At 35.4% G+C, this 14,785-nt stretch overlaps 1 protein-coding gene across 2 annotated transcripts in view; it reads left to right on the forward strand.

Moving 5' to 3' along the window:
* The window catches only part of Ncam2 (neural cell adhesion molecule 2), a 423,714-nt gene that overhangs the window by 276,557 nt on the left and 132,372 nt on the right, over positions 1-14,785 (forward strand). For both annotated transcript variants that reach the window (XM_076549131.1, XM_076549130.1), the window contains exon 8: positions 391-536. In XM_076549131.1, the coding sequence (XP_076405246.1) occupies positions 391-536 (146 nt within the window). The remainder of the gene's footprint in view (positions 1-390; positions 537-14,785) is intronic.

Consider the following 14,785-nt stretch of genomic DNA (forward strand, 5'->3'; position numbering starts at 1 on the left):
TGACATATACATGTTTTCATATGTGTATATATGTTTATAGATACAGGGTTTTAGAGAAGAAATTTAAATTTTGTGGCTTTAGAAAATGAATAAAAGAATGTTACATTAGATTGATAAACTTTTGAAAAGAACTGTTTTATATTGATTTGTAGGGAGCTGAACTAATTATTATACTAAAAGTGGGTAAACATTGTTATCTTGTTATCTAGAATGGCTGCCCCTCTTATTTGCAGTTTTCTCCATAGTTTTAGGAAGTATGTTATAACTGCCTTGATGTTAGTTACCTCATATCACTCAAATGTGTAGTGAAAAGTCTCAGATGGAATTTTCACTGTGACCAGTAACCATTCTGGTCCAATATCAATTGTATAACACGCACATTTTTTACAGTACAGCCTCATATATTACAACTTAAAAATGAGACGACATCTGAGAATGGTCATGTCACGCTCATCTGTGAAGCAGAAGGCGAGCCTGTTCCAGAAATCACATGGAAAAGAGCAGTGGATGGCATCACGTTTTCTGAAGGTGATAAGGTAATACCATCCCTAGAGTAAACACACAAGTATACAATTTACTAAGTTACATCAATTAAAGAAATAACTTGCTTTATTAAACCTACCATAAAGTAAATTTAAAAATGATTATAGAGGAGAAAATTAAGCCAATTGCTATCATCTAAAATGTATTCCAGTAGAATACAAAGTCCTTGGTTATTAGTATTACTCTTAAAGTGGCTTTCATGGATTTTTGGTAAACATTGAATCTCCAAAAAACATATTGCTACTTTAACTTCAATCTTCTCTGTATAAATGAAGTCATTAAAAACTGTGGCTCTCATTTAGCATTTACTTCTCAAAATGTTTTAGTTCATTTTGAATTACAATTTATGTAATGAAACCTCAAACAAAAAGATATCAGGACAAACAGATACAGCATTTTAATGAACTTTCATGACAATGAATTTAAGTTGTGCAGAATTCAAATATTTCTGTACTTCATGAATTTTTGTTATTTATAATTTTCATAATCACTCATATTCAACTTTAAGTATATACAGGAAACAGAAAAATAATGTATAATCAAAAAGAAAAACAGGAAGGGGTAATGTCATTACTGGAATTGGATTTAACATCGCAAAAATGTTTTGGTAATATATGTATATATATTTGGTATATATACCATATATATATATATATTTGGTAATATGTGTATATATATATATATATATTTGGTTTTATATATATATGTATAACTAATTTAAATGAATGCATACAGAAGTTGGTGTAAATATATAATAAAATGACTCAAAGCACTTGAATTACAAATATTATAAGACGAAAATGAGGAATTATTTTGTCTATGATACCCTTTCTGTCCTTTAACCTGACCACATTGTATTCAACATCATTTTAGACTCATAATTTGAAAAGTCGCCAGTTTTGTCCATTTCTCACTTGAGAGAATGCGTCCACACATGTCACATTTTTCCAGTGTTCTCTTGGAGACATTTTTATAACAGTGTATAACTCTTAAGAAAATAATTATGTACCTTTACTTGGTTTGTTTTATATGTTCAATTAAAAATAAAAGTATAAAATGTGAATGACCACTATCATCCTTTGGAAGCATTACAGAGTTTGACTTAATATTTTCATATCTCAGAAAACATAGGGATTGGTATGGCACAGTGAGCAAGTCTAAAATGCACTAATGGCCACAAAATTAGTGAAAACATAATTAGATAATCTAGAATGGTAAGAAATTGTTTCAATTTAGCACATTTCTCTAAATGATTCAAGTAAATACCACTACCTTTCTTAGGTGTTTTTTTATATGCCAAATGCTCTGATTTCTTAATGTTTCTTTCTAGCTAAAAATTCTGTTTATCTCCATGTTATCTTAAACTCTTCATTTGACTGAAATTCTTATGGGTACATGATGAACATTATGAGGTGTATATTATCTTGGTTATTTCATCAATAAAGTACCATCAAGTAAACAGAAATATCTGATATTTATTCTAACAGCGATGTTCCAAGCCATTTCAAACCTGCCACACAGAAAGAAATCTATTCCACCATAGTGATGGAAAGAAATCTCTTATTTTTGATTTGTTAAGAACTGACACTCTTGGAGATAACCTTTCTTAAAGCTTAAGTTAGATTAACAAAGTAATAAAAAAAATAAGTTTTCATACAAATTTACAGTAGACAAAGATATTAAACCATTTAATTGCCATCATGACATTTCTTCAAGAGTATTTTAAGTTTTCTGACTTATTTTCTAGACATCAATATGTGTCTCTTCTGAAAGTATCCCTAGTTTCTTCAACAGAAAATATACAAATTGAATAATAATTGAACTGGTCTTTGAAGGCAGACATACCATCCTTTTAAAATTCCATCTTTGCCACATATAAAGGCTCAGCTTTGTCAATAGCATTTGGATTATTTACTGAGAATACTTCCATGCTTATGGAATTCAACATAATATATATTAAATTCCTATTTTAATAACAAAGTGAAAATACATAGTATGTTTCATGTCAATAATTTCTGTTGCACAGTTTATATCATTATTCTTACACCAAGTGAATTTTGATTACCAATAGTCTTCATAAAGTGTGACACCTATGATCTGATTGAACACTCAATTTTATTGGTTAGACTCAGAATGTATCATTTTTGTTATGGAAATTGACATGACATTGAATTTCTAGGAGAGTCACTTGGAGATATTGTAATAATTCAGATTCTATATTCTCAACCATGAAGTTAATTCAATATTTCTTGTTCACAGCTAAGGAATATTTAATATATTCATTTGGAGTCATGTAAATATGAATACAGGATACTCCTTGGAAATAGACTTTAACTTGTTGGCTCTTTATCAAGATTAAATTCAATTATTAATTCTTTCAATAGATAAATATTATTAATAATAGTGTGCAAGACCCTGATTGGGGCTTGGAAAATACAATGCTAAGTAATCACAACCACAATGACTAAAGCAATCAAGGCTTTGATGAAATTGCAAATCTCTATTTGTGTTTAGGATGCACACTAATATGTTTTTCAACAACATGAAAAGGTACTCAGCCTTGAAAATATTTAAAACGATAATATCAAGTAACAGTATTTCACTTGTCTGTTTCATACTTATGATACAAGACAATTTGTTAATAGAGATAGAGTAGTACATGAATTGTTGTTACATGTAAATGAATGCATTTTCACTCTACTCCAAAGTTAGGTAAAGTACCCAAACTGTTCTTGGTAACAGAATTTTCAACCTTCAGTTATGGGGAAAGAAAAAAAAAAAAAACAAATTTTCTTGCCATTAATGAGAACATGAAGGATGGATTTTGGGGTAAAAGTGCTTGAGTTGCAAGCATGAAAACCTAAGTCTTACTACCATAACCCATATAAAATGTGCTTAGTGTGGTTGTCCATATCAGTAATCCCAGTATATTTATTTCACAATGCTAAACAAGCAGAAACAATGTCCTCACTGTTGCTAGCTGGCCAGCTAGACTTACCTAAAAGACCAGCCTGAGAACAGTGAACAACCCTGCCTGAAAAATTAAAGAAAAGGTAATGGTCCCATAACATGATACCCAAGGTTGTCCTTTGGCTTACACACTTGTGTGTGTACTTGTAGATGTAACCAACTGTCTTATTAATTAAGAAACACAAAGCCAATGTAAAGATAAAAGCCCAAGAGGTCAGAGCTAAGAGCCTTACCCTTCCTGCTTCAGCAATCCTCTTCAGCCAAGAGAGAGACCTACTTCCTCTGTGTTTGTATATATATATATACTTTCTGTTCTGCCTTCTCATTGGTTGTAAACCCAACCACATGACCGCCTCATCACTGCCTGTCTGTACAGACCTCCAGGTCTTCTATAGTTGGTATTGAGATTAAAGGTATGTGTCTCCAATGCTGGCTGTATCCTTGACCACACAGAGATCTACCTAGCTCTGCCTACCAAATGCTGGGATTAAAGGAGTTTACCACCAATGCCCAGCTTCTGCAATGGCTTGCTATTAGCTCTGACCTCCAGACAACTTTATTTATTAACACACAAATCACATTTTAGTACAAATATAATATCACCATATTTTCCCTTTTCTATTTTAATGACAAGAAAAAAGGAAAAAGGTATAACTAACATAAGAAAAACTATATACAAAAGTACAATAACTATATACAATAAATACAAGTAATAAATGCCTAAACAATGTCTAGTCCATTTGTATTTGACAAATTTAGAGAAAATAATTCCATTGTCTATCCTATTTTGGTAAGTCCAAAATGTACCTAATTCACTTTCTATCCTAACTAGTCTTCAACTATAACTAACTAATCTTCAACTATAACTACCTAATCTTCAACTCCCTCAGAGACCTAAGAAGGGAATAATATTAGCTAACAAAAATAAAAACAGGAAGTGCATGCAATCAACTTCCAAATAATTTGTGAGTTGACTGAAACAGCCAGCTGCCTGGACAGTTGTCTGAGGTTTCTCCGCAGTGTTGGGGCATCATCTTCAGCCTATAGGCTTAACTTATCTGACAGACTCATTTGTGAAGTAGGATGTACACAAGGTCAACAGTTCAACCTCACATTGGGTGAGAGCAGTCCAAGTACCAGAAACACTTGAATTCCACTAGTGTCATGTCATGATTCAGGATTTTAAATTCTGGAAATTGTTGATGGTTTTTTAATTCAGCTGTCCATTCTTCTTGGCTGTATATATATGGCTTGATCTCAACATCCCCTTCTTCTCCACATCCCTCTATTAAATGCCAGTCTACTATTGAGAGGAGTGAACTTAGTTACTCTTCAAGAATAACTGTTTCAGCTGCTGTTCCATTGCACATCAGAAGCCATCGGCCCACTGCCTGTTCAGTTGCCTTTGAAGAAAAGGGCACTGTACCTTTTCTGGATTGTGAAGGCCACTTCAGAGATGGTGCCATACTGTTCCGGCTTCAGAAGATGCCTTTTTATAAAGCCATAACAACACTTGTTTGGCAAGAATCAGTAGTCCTTTGTTTCATGTCCTGTCTGTCCTGTTTGTCAGCAGTTGATTTGAGGATACTTTGTTGTCCAGTGGCTAACTTTTGCTATAATGAAAGTTAACTTCATATGCAGTTTCTCAATGCCAATATTCTCTCTTAAGTAGATTGGTACTGCCAGGAACTGACATGTCTCATTGTCATAACAAAAAGAGAAATTTTCTAAGTCATTATAACATTTTAAATGCCATATTCTGTAGATCTCTGAAGGGTTTGAAGATGACCTGTCTATCTAAAATATATCTGCTCAATTTTGAAAACATATGCAATATGACTACAAGTTCTATTGTAATGTCTAACTACTAAACTTTCATTTCTTTATATCCTAATAGTTGGTAATAATAGCATTCAAGGATCAGAAAATTGCATTACATTGTTAAATGAATGGTATAAGTACAATTAGAAATATACATATAGCATTTTCTAACAATATCAATTTCAATATATATAATTTGTATGTAATATAATACAATCCAATCCAATGTAAAGTATTTAAAACTAGTAATTGTCTTTTTCTTTTTCTTTTCTTTCTTTCCTTTTTTAAAACAAGAACCTTAAATCTAACCTCCTTTGCTTAGCCCTTTTCCTAACCCTTGACAACAACTTGTAATCAGCCCCCCTAAACAATGAAAATTATCCCAGACCCAAAACCCATTAAAAGACCAAAAAACCACCCGCCCCACATGTACTTGTACACACACACACACACACACACACACACACACACACACACACACGTATTGTTGCAAATACATATACACAAAGAAAAAAGGATAAAATAATGTTTCTAATTTGTATAATAATCAGTAATATATCACTTCACTTCTAACAATCTGAAGTGACAGAATTCAATAGTCCAAGATAGGAATTGAAAAGAGTGTCTTCTTGGTGTAATAAACATAAAAAGTCACTGAAAGATATGAATAGCCCAGTAAACTTGGTGGTAATATACTGGCGAAATTATTAAGGTCACTTCACATAGTAAAAAGGAAGATTTATTTAGTGGGTAACTTACAAATGAAGGGATAGGTAGGTTGCGGGGTCTGAGGTAGATGTGTCACAGTCCAACGGTGTTCTCTGGAGCTCTGCTTGGTCAACCTCCACCATCTAGGGTCCAGGAACAGAGAGAGCGCTGGCCCATCTCAATCTCAGGTCTCCAGGATCCTCCCTTGGCCCCACCTTGTAGGCGTGACAGTTGCCGAAGCCTTAATGGGGGTTGGAACTTCCAGAGCAAAGCTGGAACTTCCAGATCAAAGCTGGAATGGCTACCCACTACAATAATAAGCAGTCCCTGACCACATAGTATCACATTTTCAGTTGTTTTCATTTCAAAGGCAAGAATCATAAATAAACTGTCTTAGTTAGGGTTTCTACTGCTGCAAAGAGATACCATGACCACAGTAACTCTTATAAAGAAAACATTTAATTGTGGTGGCTCTGTTACAGTTTTAAAGGTTCAATCCATTATCATCATGGTGGGGAGCATGATGGCATGCAGGCAGACATGGTGCTGGCTACATCTTGGCTTGCATGCAACAGGAAAACCAATGAAACACTAGGCAGTATTCTGAGCATAGGAAACCTCAAAGCCTGCCCTAACAGTGACACCCTTTCTCCAACAAGGCCATACCTACTCCAACCAAGTCACACCTATTAATAGTGCCATCCCCTATGAGATTATGTGGGCAGTTACATTCAAACTGCCACATTCACATTCTGCTCCCAGGCCCCCATAAGCTTGTGACAATATCATAATGCAAAATGCATTTAGTTCCAACTTGAGAAGTCCCCATGGTCTATCACAGTCTCAACAATGTTTTAAAGTCCAAAGTTCAAAGTCTCTTCTTTGATTCATCCAATCTCTTTACTGTAATCACCTGTAAAAATAATAAAATAAAATAAAATAAATAAAAAAAAACAGATCACATACTTCCAACATATAATGGCACAGGATATACTTTACCATTCCAAAACGTATAGTGAGGAAATACTGGACCAAAGCAAGACCTAAAACTGCTGGGCAACCCCCAAACTCTGCATCTCCATGATTGATGTCAAAATGCTCTTCAAATTGCCTACTCCTTTCAGCTTTATTGACTGCAACATACTTCTTTCTCTTGGGCTGTTTACACTCCCTGTTAGCAGCTCTCTCGGGCTGGAATACCAAGACAATCTGATGTCTCTAACATCTTGGGTTCTCCAAGGCAATCCAGGCTTCAACTTCACACCTTCACACAATGGCCTCTCTACTATGCTTCTGTTGAGGGAAACTCCAGACACATGCCTGGCCTCAGGAGCTTTCTTTAGGCTCCCAGGCAAATTCCATAACAGTTTTCTTCTATCCTTAACTCTAAAGCCAGAACCATGTGGCCAAAGCTGCCAAGTTCTGCTGCTCATTGGGGCTGGAACATGACCCCCTCTTTCAATTACATCTCCACCAGCTTTCTATCCTTACTGCTTATGCTTGGCTGTTCTGAAACATGCTCTGTAGCCCAGGCTGGCCTCAAGCTCAGAGATCTATAGGCTGCTGCCTTCCCAGTGCTGGGATTAAAGGTGTGCCTCAACACACCTGACTCTGAGCTTTTTTTTTCTTTAGTTTTTCTTTATTTATTTTTCTATTATCAGCTTGATACAGTATACATTCTTTTTTTAATGGCAAATGCTGTTTATTGAAGGAGGGAGGAGGTCTTAAATACAGGCTTATAGTACAATGGGAGAACCCCAGAGGGCAGAAGTTCGCTACCATGTTTTACAATCTTGCAGCTAAGCTGTTAATGCCCATTAAGCAGGATACCCAGACAAGGATCTTTCCTTAAGCATTCAGGAGGGTGGAACCCAGCAGGGAATTAGCATAGGGAGGATATCAAGGTCAAGGTCAGCAAGCAAGGCAACAGTTACCCAAAACGGGGGCCAGGGCCCTACAGGTCCCCTTTTAATAATAAATGAGCTTCTGACTTAGGTTATGTGGGACGTTAGCAGGTCACCTTACTTGACCAGCAGGTTATGGAGACGCCTGCCCAGGCTACACAGGTGCTCTGTGTTAGGTTGGTGAGCGCCCCTCCCGCCAGGTATTACCTGTCTCTGAATACTCATAATCATACAGGCTCAATCATGTGTGAGCTTCAGAGTTAACTGCTGCCAAAGATCTTAAAGTGGCATTGGGCTTGCAATCTGTGTTTTCGACACAGAAAAGACCAACAGAAGTCCTAACCCACCCATAGCCAGTAGGCTAAAGGCAACTGAGCCATACCCTTCCTTAACTAGCCTTACTGCAAATTGGAGTCCTTGTAAGATGGTATCCCAAAAGCAAACGGAACTTGAGTTTATAAATTTGTAATTTTCAAAGCCAATCGAAATTGCTGCTGCAGTTGTTGCTGTTATAGCAGAGGTGGCCACTGCTGCTACTGTTTCTGGGATTACCATTTCATAATTGCTTACTACAGCTAGCACAGTGGAGACCCTTTGGAAAAGGGCAAAAAGCAGCCATTTTCTTCACCAAGGTATCAAAAAACTGTCTCTAGGCCACATATAAGCATTATTCTATTTTAAAACCTCTCGGTCCCCACTGTTTATCAATTCAAATTCAGCACCACTGTCTTCCATGCTCTTACTGGTATGATCCACTAATCAGCAATTAGAGCATTCCATTGCTTTCCAAACACAAAGTACTAATGTCCAAATTCCTACAAACAAAAACAAGGCCAGGCCTATCACAACAATACCCTGGTCCCTGGTACCAATTTCTGTGTTTGGGTTACCTATTGCTCTGAAGAGACAGCATAATGGCAACTCTTTTTTTTTTTATATATAATATTCTTATTTAAATTTAATAATATCTGGGTCTTTTATTTATTAAGAAATATTTTTGTTCATTTTACAGACCAACCACAGATCTCCTTCCCTCCCTCCTCCCAACCCCCAGAAAACATTTTTTTGGTGGGTGGCTTGCTTTTGGTTTCAGAGGTTCAGTCCATTATCATTGAGATAGGGAGCATGGCAGCATGTAGGCAGAGTGGTGCTGGCTACATCTTGGCTTACAGGCAATAGGAAATCAGCTGAAACACTGGGAAGTATCCAGAGCATAGGAAACCTCAAAACCTGACCCCAGAATTAGACTCTTCCTCTAGCAAAGCCATAGCCCCTCCAACAAAGCCACACCTCCTAATACCATCACTCCTATGATATTATGGGTGCCAATTACATTCCAATTATCATAAACTGCTACCCTGTGGCAATGAGAAAATAATTTTTCTCCAATGTCACTGGGCATATCAAGGAAACTCCAGGGCAGGCCCTGTCACCGTAAATAATGGGATCTATGATTTCTTTGGTGGTGGAGTTTTTTGTTTAGTTTAGTTTTGTTTTGTTTCACTGATGTTTTACCCATGTGTTCTGATTTGTGAGTGTGAGTGAGTGTGTGTTTGTGTGTGTGTAAGAGAGATAGACAGTATAAAATTAGGTGGGAGGAATTCAAAGCAGCGGGGAGGGAGCAGATTTGGATCAAAATAAGATCAAAATACATTGCATAAAAAGCATTTTTAAAATAAGAAGGGATTAAAAAAAAAAAACTCCAAACTCCATGGCAGGCTGAAAGGCATTTTTTTTTTAGTTCATGATTTTTTAGATCACAAATTAGTATATATAGTTTACATTGTATAATTTATTTAGTTGAAATTATTATGATTGGCAAAATTTCCATTAAAGTATTTTGATGTATTCTCATTATGTTTACAATCTGATTTTAAATTGTATTTTGAGTTTTAAGTGAACAATTCATATAAAAATTAGGATCTTGGCCAGGCGGTGGTGGCACATGCCTTTAATCCCAGCACTTGGGAGGCAGAGGCAGGCGGATCTCTGTGAGTTCGAGGCCAGCCTGGGCTACCAAGTGAGTTCCAGGAAAGGTGCAAAGCTACATAGAGAAACCCTGTCTCGAAAAAAAAAAAAAATTGGATCTCTGGATTATTTATATAATTTAAATATATACAGCTTAAGCCAAAACAGAGAACACTGTTATAGTATACAAAAGAGCATTAGATTACAATGTTCTGAAATGTCTTATACCAACTAAGCAATCTAATTTCTTAGATTGCAAAACATTCCATATTAAAAAGACTCATGTGAGCAATTTGTGAATTTATGTCTAAAGTGCTTCTCAGAGATTCAGGTAGATAACACTAACTCAATTTTTCCACTTAATACTGTTAATTATCTTGAATTAATTCTTCCATCATCCATCTTTATTTTTGCTCAAGAAGGTTATTTAGGAAGTCACACAAATTCATCAATAATGATTACAAGACATGAAAAGTATCAGAGAAAGCAAGCTTTCATTTTGACTTTTCCATTTTAGTGCTTTCTTGATGTGTGACTTACATTCATTTTAAGTCTTTTGAATGTATAAATGAGTATGCAAAATACCTTCATGGTAAGGGCTATAAAAAAGAAATGAGATCACATATAAAATACTTCACATTCAAACTGAGCATTATATACCTGTTTTTTTTTCTAGTACATTTGGGATCATGCAGCCTTTTCATTAGTACACATATTTTTGTTCTGAAATAAATTTAGATCATTAAATATGAAAAAAATGATGTTAATATCATGTCAGTGACTGCTGCCCAAAATGATATGTAATCTTCCTCTCAATGAATGCTGTATACAGGTAAATAGTCTTCATTCCCATTTGATACCGATTGTACTCCAAATCATAATTCAGAAGATGTTTACAATACTCCTTAGCTATATTAAATTCTTAATCAAAATAGATAGTTGCCATGCCAAAACATCCTATCTTCAGAATATATATCATATCCTCTTAAAAGCCAGGTTTGTCAGAAGCATGTGTATTTCACGTGCGACCTCAGTCTGTCCATGCTGTGCATTGGAAGAGACAGTTGAAAGGGCAATAAGAATGAAGATAACTTCAGGCCACTCCTAAGTTCTCTAGGGTGTCTCTCTCCTCCTGATAGACAGGAAATCAGAATCCAAAGTACCATGGATCTTTGGAAACATTATCTTTTTCTTTTTTCTTTTTTTCTTCCCATGCATACATTAGCAGTCTTTCAGTTTTGATCTCTAGAAAGCAATGTGTTTGTCTCCCTTAGGGCACTTCCACATCTGCCATCACTCAACAGTAAGTATTAGTTTGGTCTTGTAGACTTGGTTATACCTACACTGACCATTAAGGCCAACATAAAACAGCATGCAGTGCTGCACACAGCAAGTTTTCTTAAGACTCTGTCCTTCAAAAACTATGTCAGATTAAGATTTTCTACTCATGGAAGTAAATTTCTAACAAATGATTTCCTTTTTTTTTTTTTGTTTTGTTTTGTTTTTGCCTCTAGACTTTGAGTTTCATGTAAACATAGCGGCAAGCAACCCCATGCTTGTGAATGGAGTATTCTGTGCACTTGCTATTAGCTGCTCATTACACTGTCTGGAGGATGGCATTGCCTGCCATTTATCTACTCATAAGATACAGAATCTGTTGTTATTTTATTTATACCAGTCTTGTCCTACTAGTAAATTATATGCTTACATTCCCTAGAAATTAATTCTATTCTATACAAACAAATATAGAAAGGTAAAGTCGTAAACTATTGCAAGCTTAAGGTAGTACTTATCAAATTCAAGTTATTTACTATGCCTCTTTTTTTTATAGTCAAGTACTATTTCTGTCATTATATTGAAATTTTCAATTGTTTTTCGGTTTAATTTTAATAAAAAACTATTTAAAAACCAATGTTTATAATGCTGTGCCTACCATTTATATTCATTGAATTATAAAAAAGTATAATTAACAAACATGAACTAGAAGATTGTGTTGGTTTAGTGTGGTATAAATGCGATTTAATCTTTATTGTTTACATCATGAGGTTTCTAACCACTAGTCATATTTGTGACAAGTTTTTCTAGATTAAGTTGAGGTGGAAGTACTTTAGCTGTGGGGGGCACCATTCCGTAGGCTGAGGGCCCAGGCTGAGAAGAATGCGGAAACAAGGGAGCACAGTCACTGTTATGTGTGTCCTTACCGTGGATGCAGAATAACTTCTTGATCCAGCTACAAACACGTCGATGCTATGAGAGACTGTATCAACCCAACTGTTAGCAAAAAATAAACTGAAAAACAAATTAAGATTTTTTTTTTCCTGTGAATTGCTTTGTCGGATATTTTGTTGTACCAGCAGGAAAAGCAACTGATATAATAATATTCTTTATAAAAACAACCCTAACTTTTTTCACATATAAATTAATATTAATTTTGTTTCATTTTTTTATCCTGACTGTAGACCCCCAGCACTACCCCTGCCCTGCTTCCTTCTACCTATCCATCCATTCCTCCATCGATGTCTCCTTTAAGAAGAGGGCAGACCTCCAATGGTCATCAACAAAGCATGGCACACCAAACTGAGGCAAGACCAAGTTTCTCCCCCTGCATCAAGGCTGGACAGGGAACCCAGCATGGCGAATAGGTTCCCAAAAGCCAGCTCAAGTACCAGGAACAGCTCCTTATTCCAGTGCTAGGAGCCCCACAGACAGACCAAGCTGCATACCTGTCCCACACAAGCAGAAGGCCTAGGTCAGTCCCATGCAGGCTTGCTAGTTATAGGTCTAGAGTCTATGAGCTCCAAGGAGCTCGGGTCAGCTGACTCTGTGGGTTCCTCTATTGTGACCTTGACCCTCTTGTTTCGTAAAATCCCGCCTTCCTCTCTTCAACAGGACTCCTGAAGTTCATCCCAGTGATTGGCTGTGAAACAACCCTATCCTAAATTATATTTTGCCTTAATATAATGCAAAAGATTCAGTTGAGCATTCCAATGATGTTTCAATTAGGATACAGCCCATTGGCCCACATCCTCTGTGAGGTTTCTCTCTGCTAAGTAAATACTTTTTGAAATCATAATGGGTACATAAGTACACAATCCATTCACAACTCATTGTGACTGTCATTTATTTAATTATAACTTTTATAAATTGCCCCTGAAAATGATATCTTCACTTTTTGTTGATAAAAATGAACAGCCAATTTCAAACACATTTTTTTCTATGTAAAATTGTACTATTAGTTATGATCTTCATTAAGATTATCTTAAAAGCATATGACTAAAATGATACATTTTTTTCATTTTGTTTTTATGTCTTTGAAGAATGCACTTGTAAGGAAACAACTATATGATTCAGCCTTATTTTAATATTGAAACCATTTTTATTCACCTTGATAAACAGATAGACATAAACTAAAAGCTAATAATAATAAAATAAGCAGGTAGTAACTTCTTTAGGTATAATTCCTAGAAAATATATATGTACATGATTCTGTTATAAAACTATAGTACTTTCTAATATTATATTTTCATTAATTTTTGACAGCTTCATTTATTTATACAGTATCAATCATATTCATCTCCTAATTCCTCTCAAATACACTTCACCTCCCAAATTCCTTCCAAGTTATGTCATCTTTACATGTTTTAATGATATAAGAACAGTATATTTGTAATATAGTTTTAGTCTTATGAATGGTATTCTTTATATATATCCATATCTATATCTATATATATCCACTACTGTAGTGTAGTCCTACTCTGAAATAAGAACATTTCATAGTTTAAAATTATAATCAGAATATGTTATATGAAAAAATCAATTTTCAACATTAACAAGAAGTAGAATAAATGAAATAATACTTAAGCCTCATTTATTGAAAGACAAAATACTTTAGAGAGAATTTTTTAAAGACATGTGAAAATCTCTGCTGAAAGTTCTCATCTTTATATATAAATTGTAAAAATTGCATTGTACTTTTTCTGTCTTGATCCTTTGCTTTTTCATTCTTCAGCACATGCAAACATACTTGTTGATACAAATCCTTAAGTATCAGTTTCATAAAATGTAAGCAGTGAAATAATGGGAAGGTGACATTAAGTAATATGACAAATATTTCTGTATGTTTCTGACATACAGATGTTTGGATTCACTAAAACGTCTGCATCAGTCAAGGTTCTGTAGAAGAACCAATCTTACACACACACACACACACACACACACACACACACACACACACACACACACACCTGTGATTTATTAGATTGGCTTACGAACTGTGGATTAGCTAGATCAACAGCGGCTGTCTCTCTTCTGAAAGGCTGATAATCTGATCATTGTTCAGTCCGTGAGGCTAAATGTCTCAGTTGGTCTTCAGGCTTTGTTGGAATCCCAAAGAAGTATGTTCTAATTCCAGCAAAGTAATGCCTCAGGGGCAGAATACAGGAACTTCCCAGTGATACTAAAAGAAATTAGGTAAAAACCATATGTATTTTTCTTCTTCCATACAGGCTGCCCTCAGAATCAGAATGTATGTTTGGGCTGCTCTTCTTTTTTTTTTTTTTTTTTTTTTTTTTTTTTTTTTTTTTTTGGTTTTTCGAGACAGGGTTTCTCTGTGTAGCTTTGCGCCTTTCCTGGAGCTCACTTGGTAGCCCAGGCTGGCCTCGAACTCACAGAGATCCGCCTGCCTCTGCCTCCCGAGTGCTGGGATTAAAGGCGTGCGCCACCAACGCCCGGCTTGGGCTGCTCTTCTTAACTCAAGTGATACAATAATAATAATTAAAAAAATCCTCAAAGGTGTACGTAACTGCTTGGCTTTTAGTCAATTACAGATGTAGTTAAATTGACAACCAAGATTAGCTGTCACTCAATCATAA

This window comes from Peromyscus maniculatus, chromosome 12 (assembly GCF_049852395.1).
Source record: "Peromyscus maniculatus bairdii isolate BWxNUB_F1_BW_parent chromosome 12, HU_Pman_BW_mat_3.1, whole genome shotgun sequence".
NCBI classification, from domain to species: Eukaryota; Metazoa; Chordata; class Mammalia; order Rodentia; family Cricetidae; genus Peromyscus; species Peromyscus maniculatus.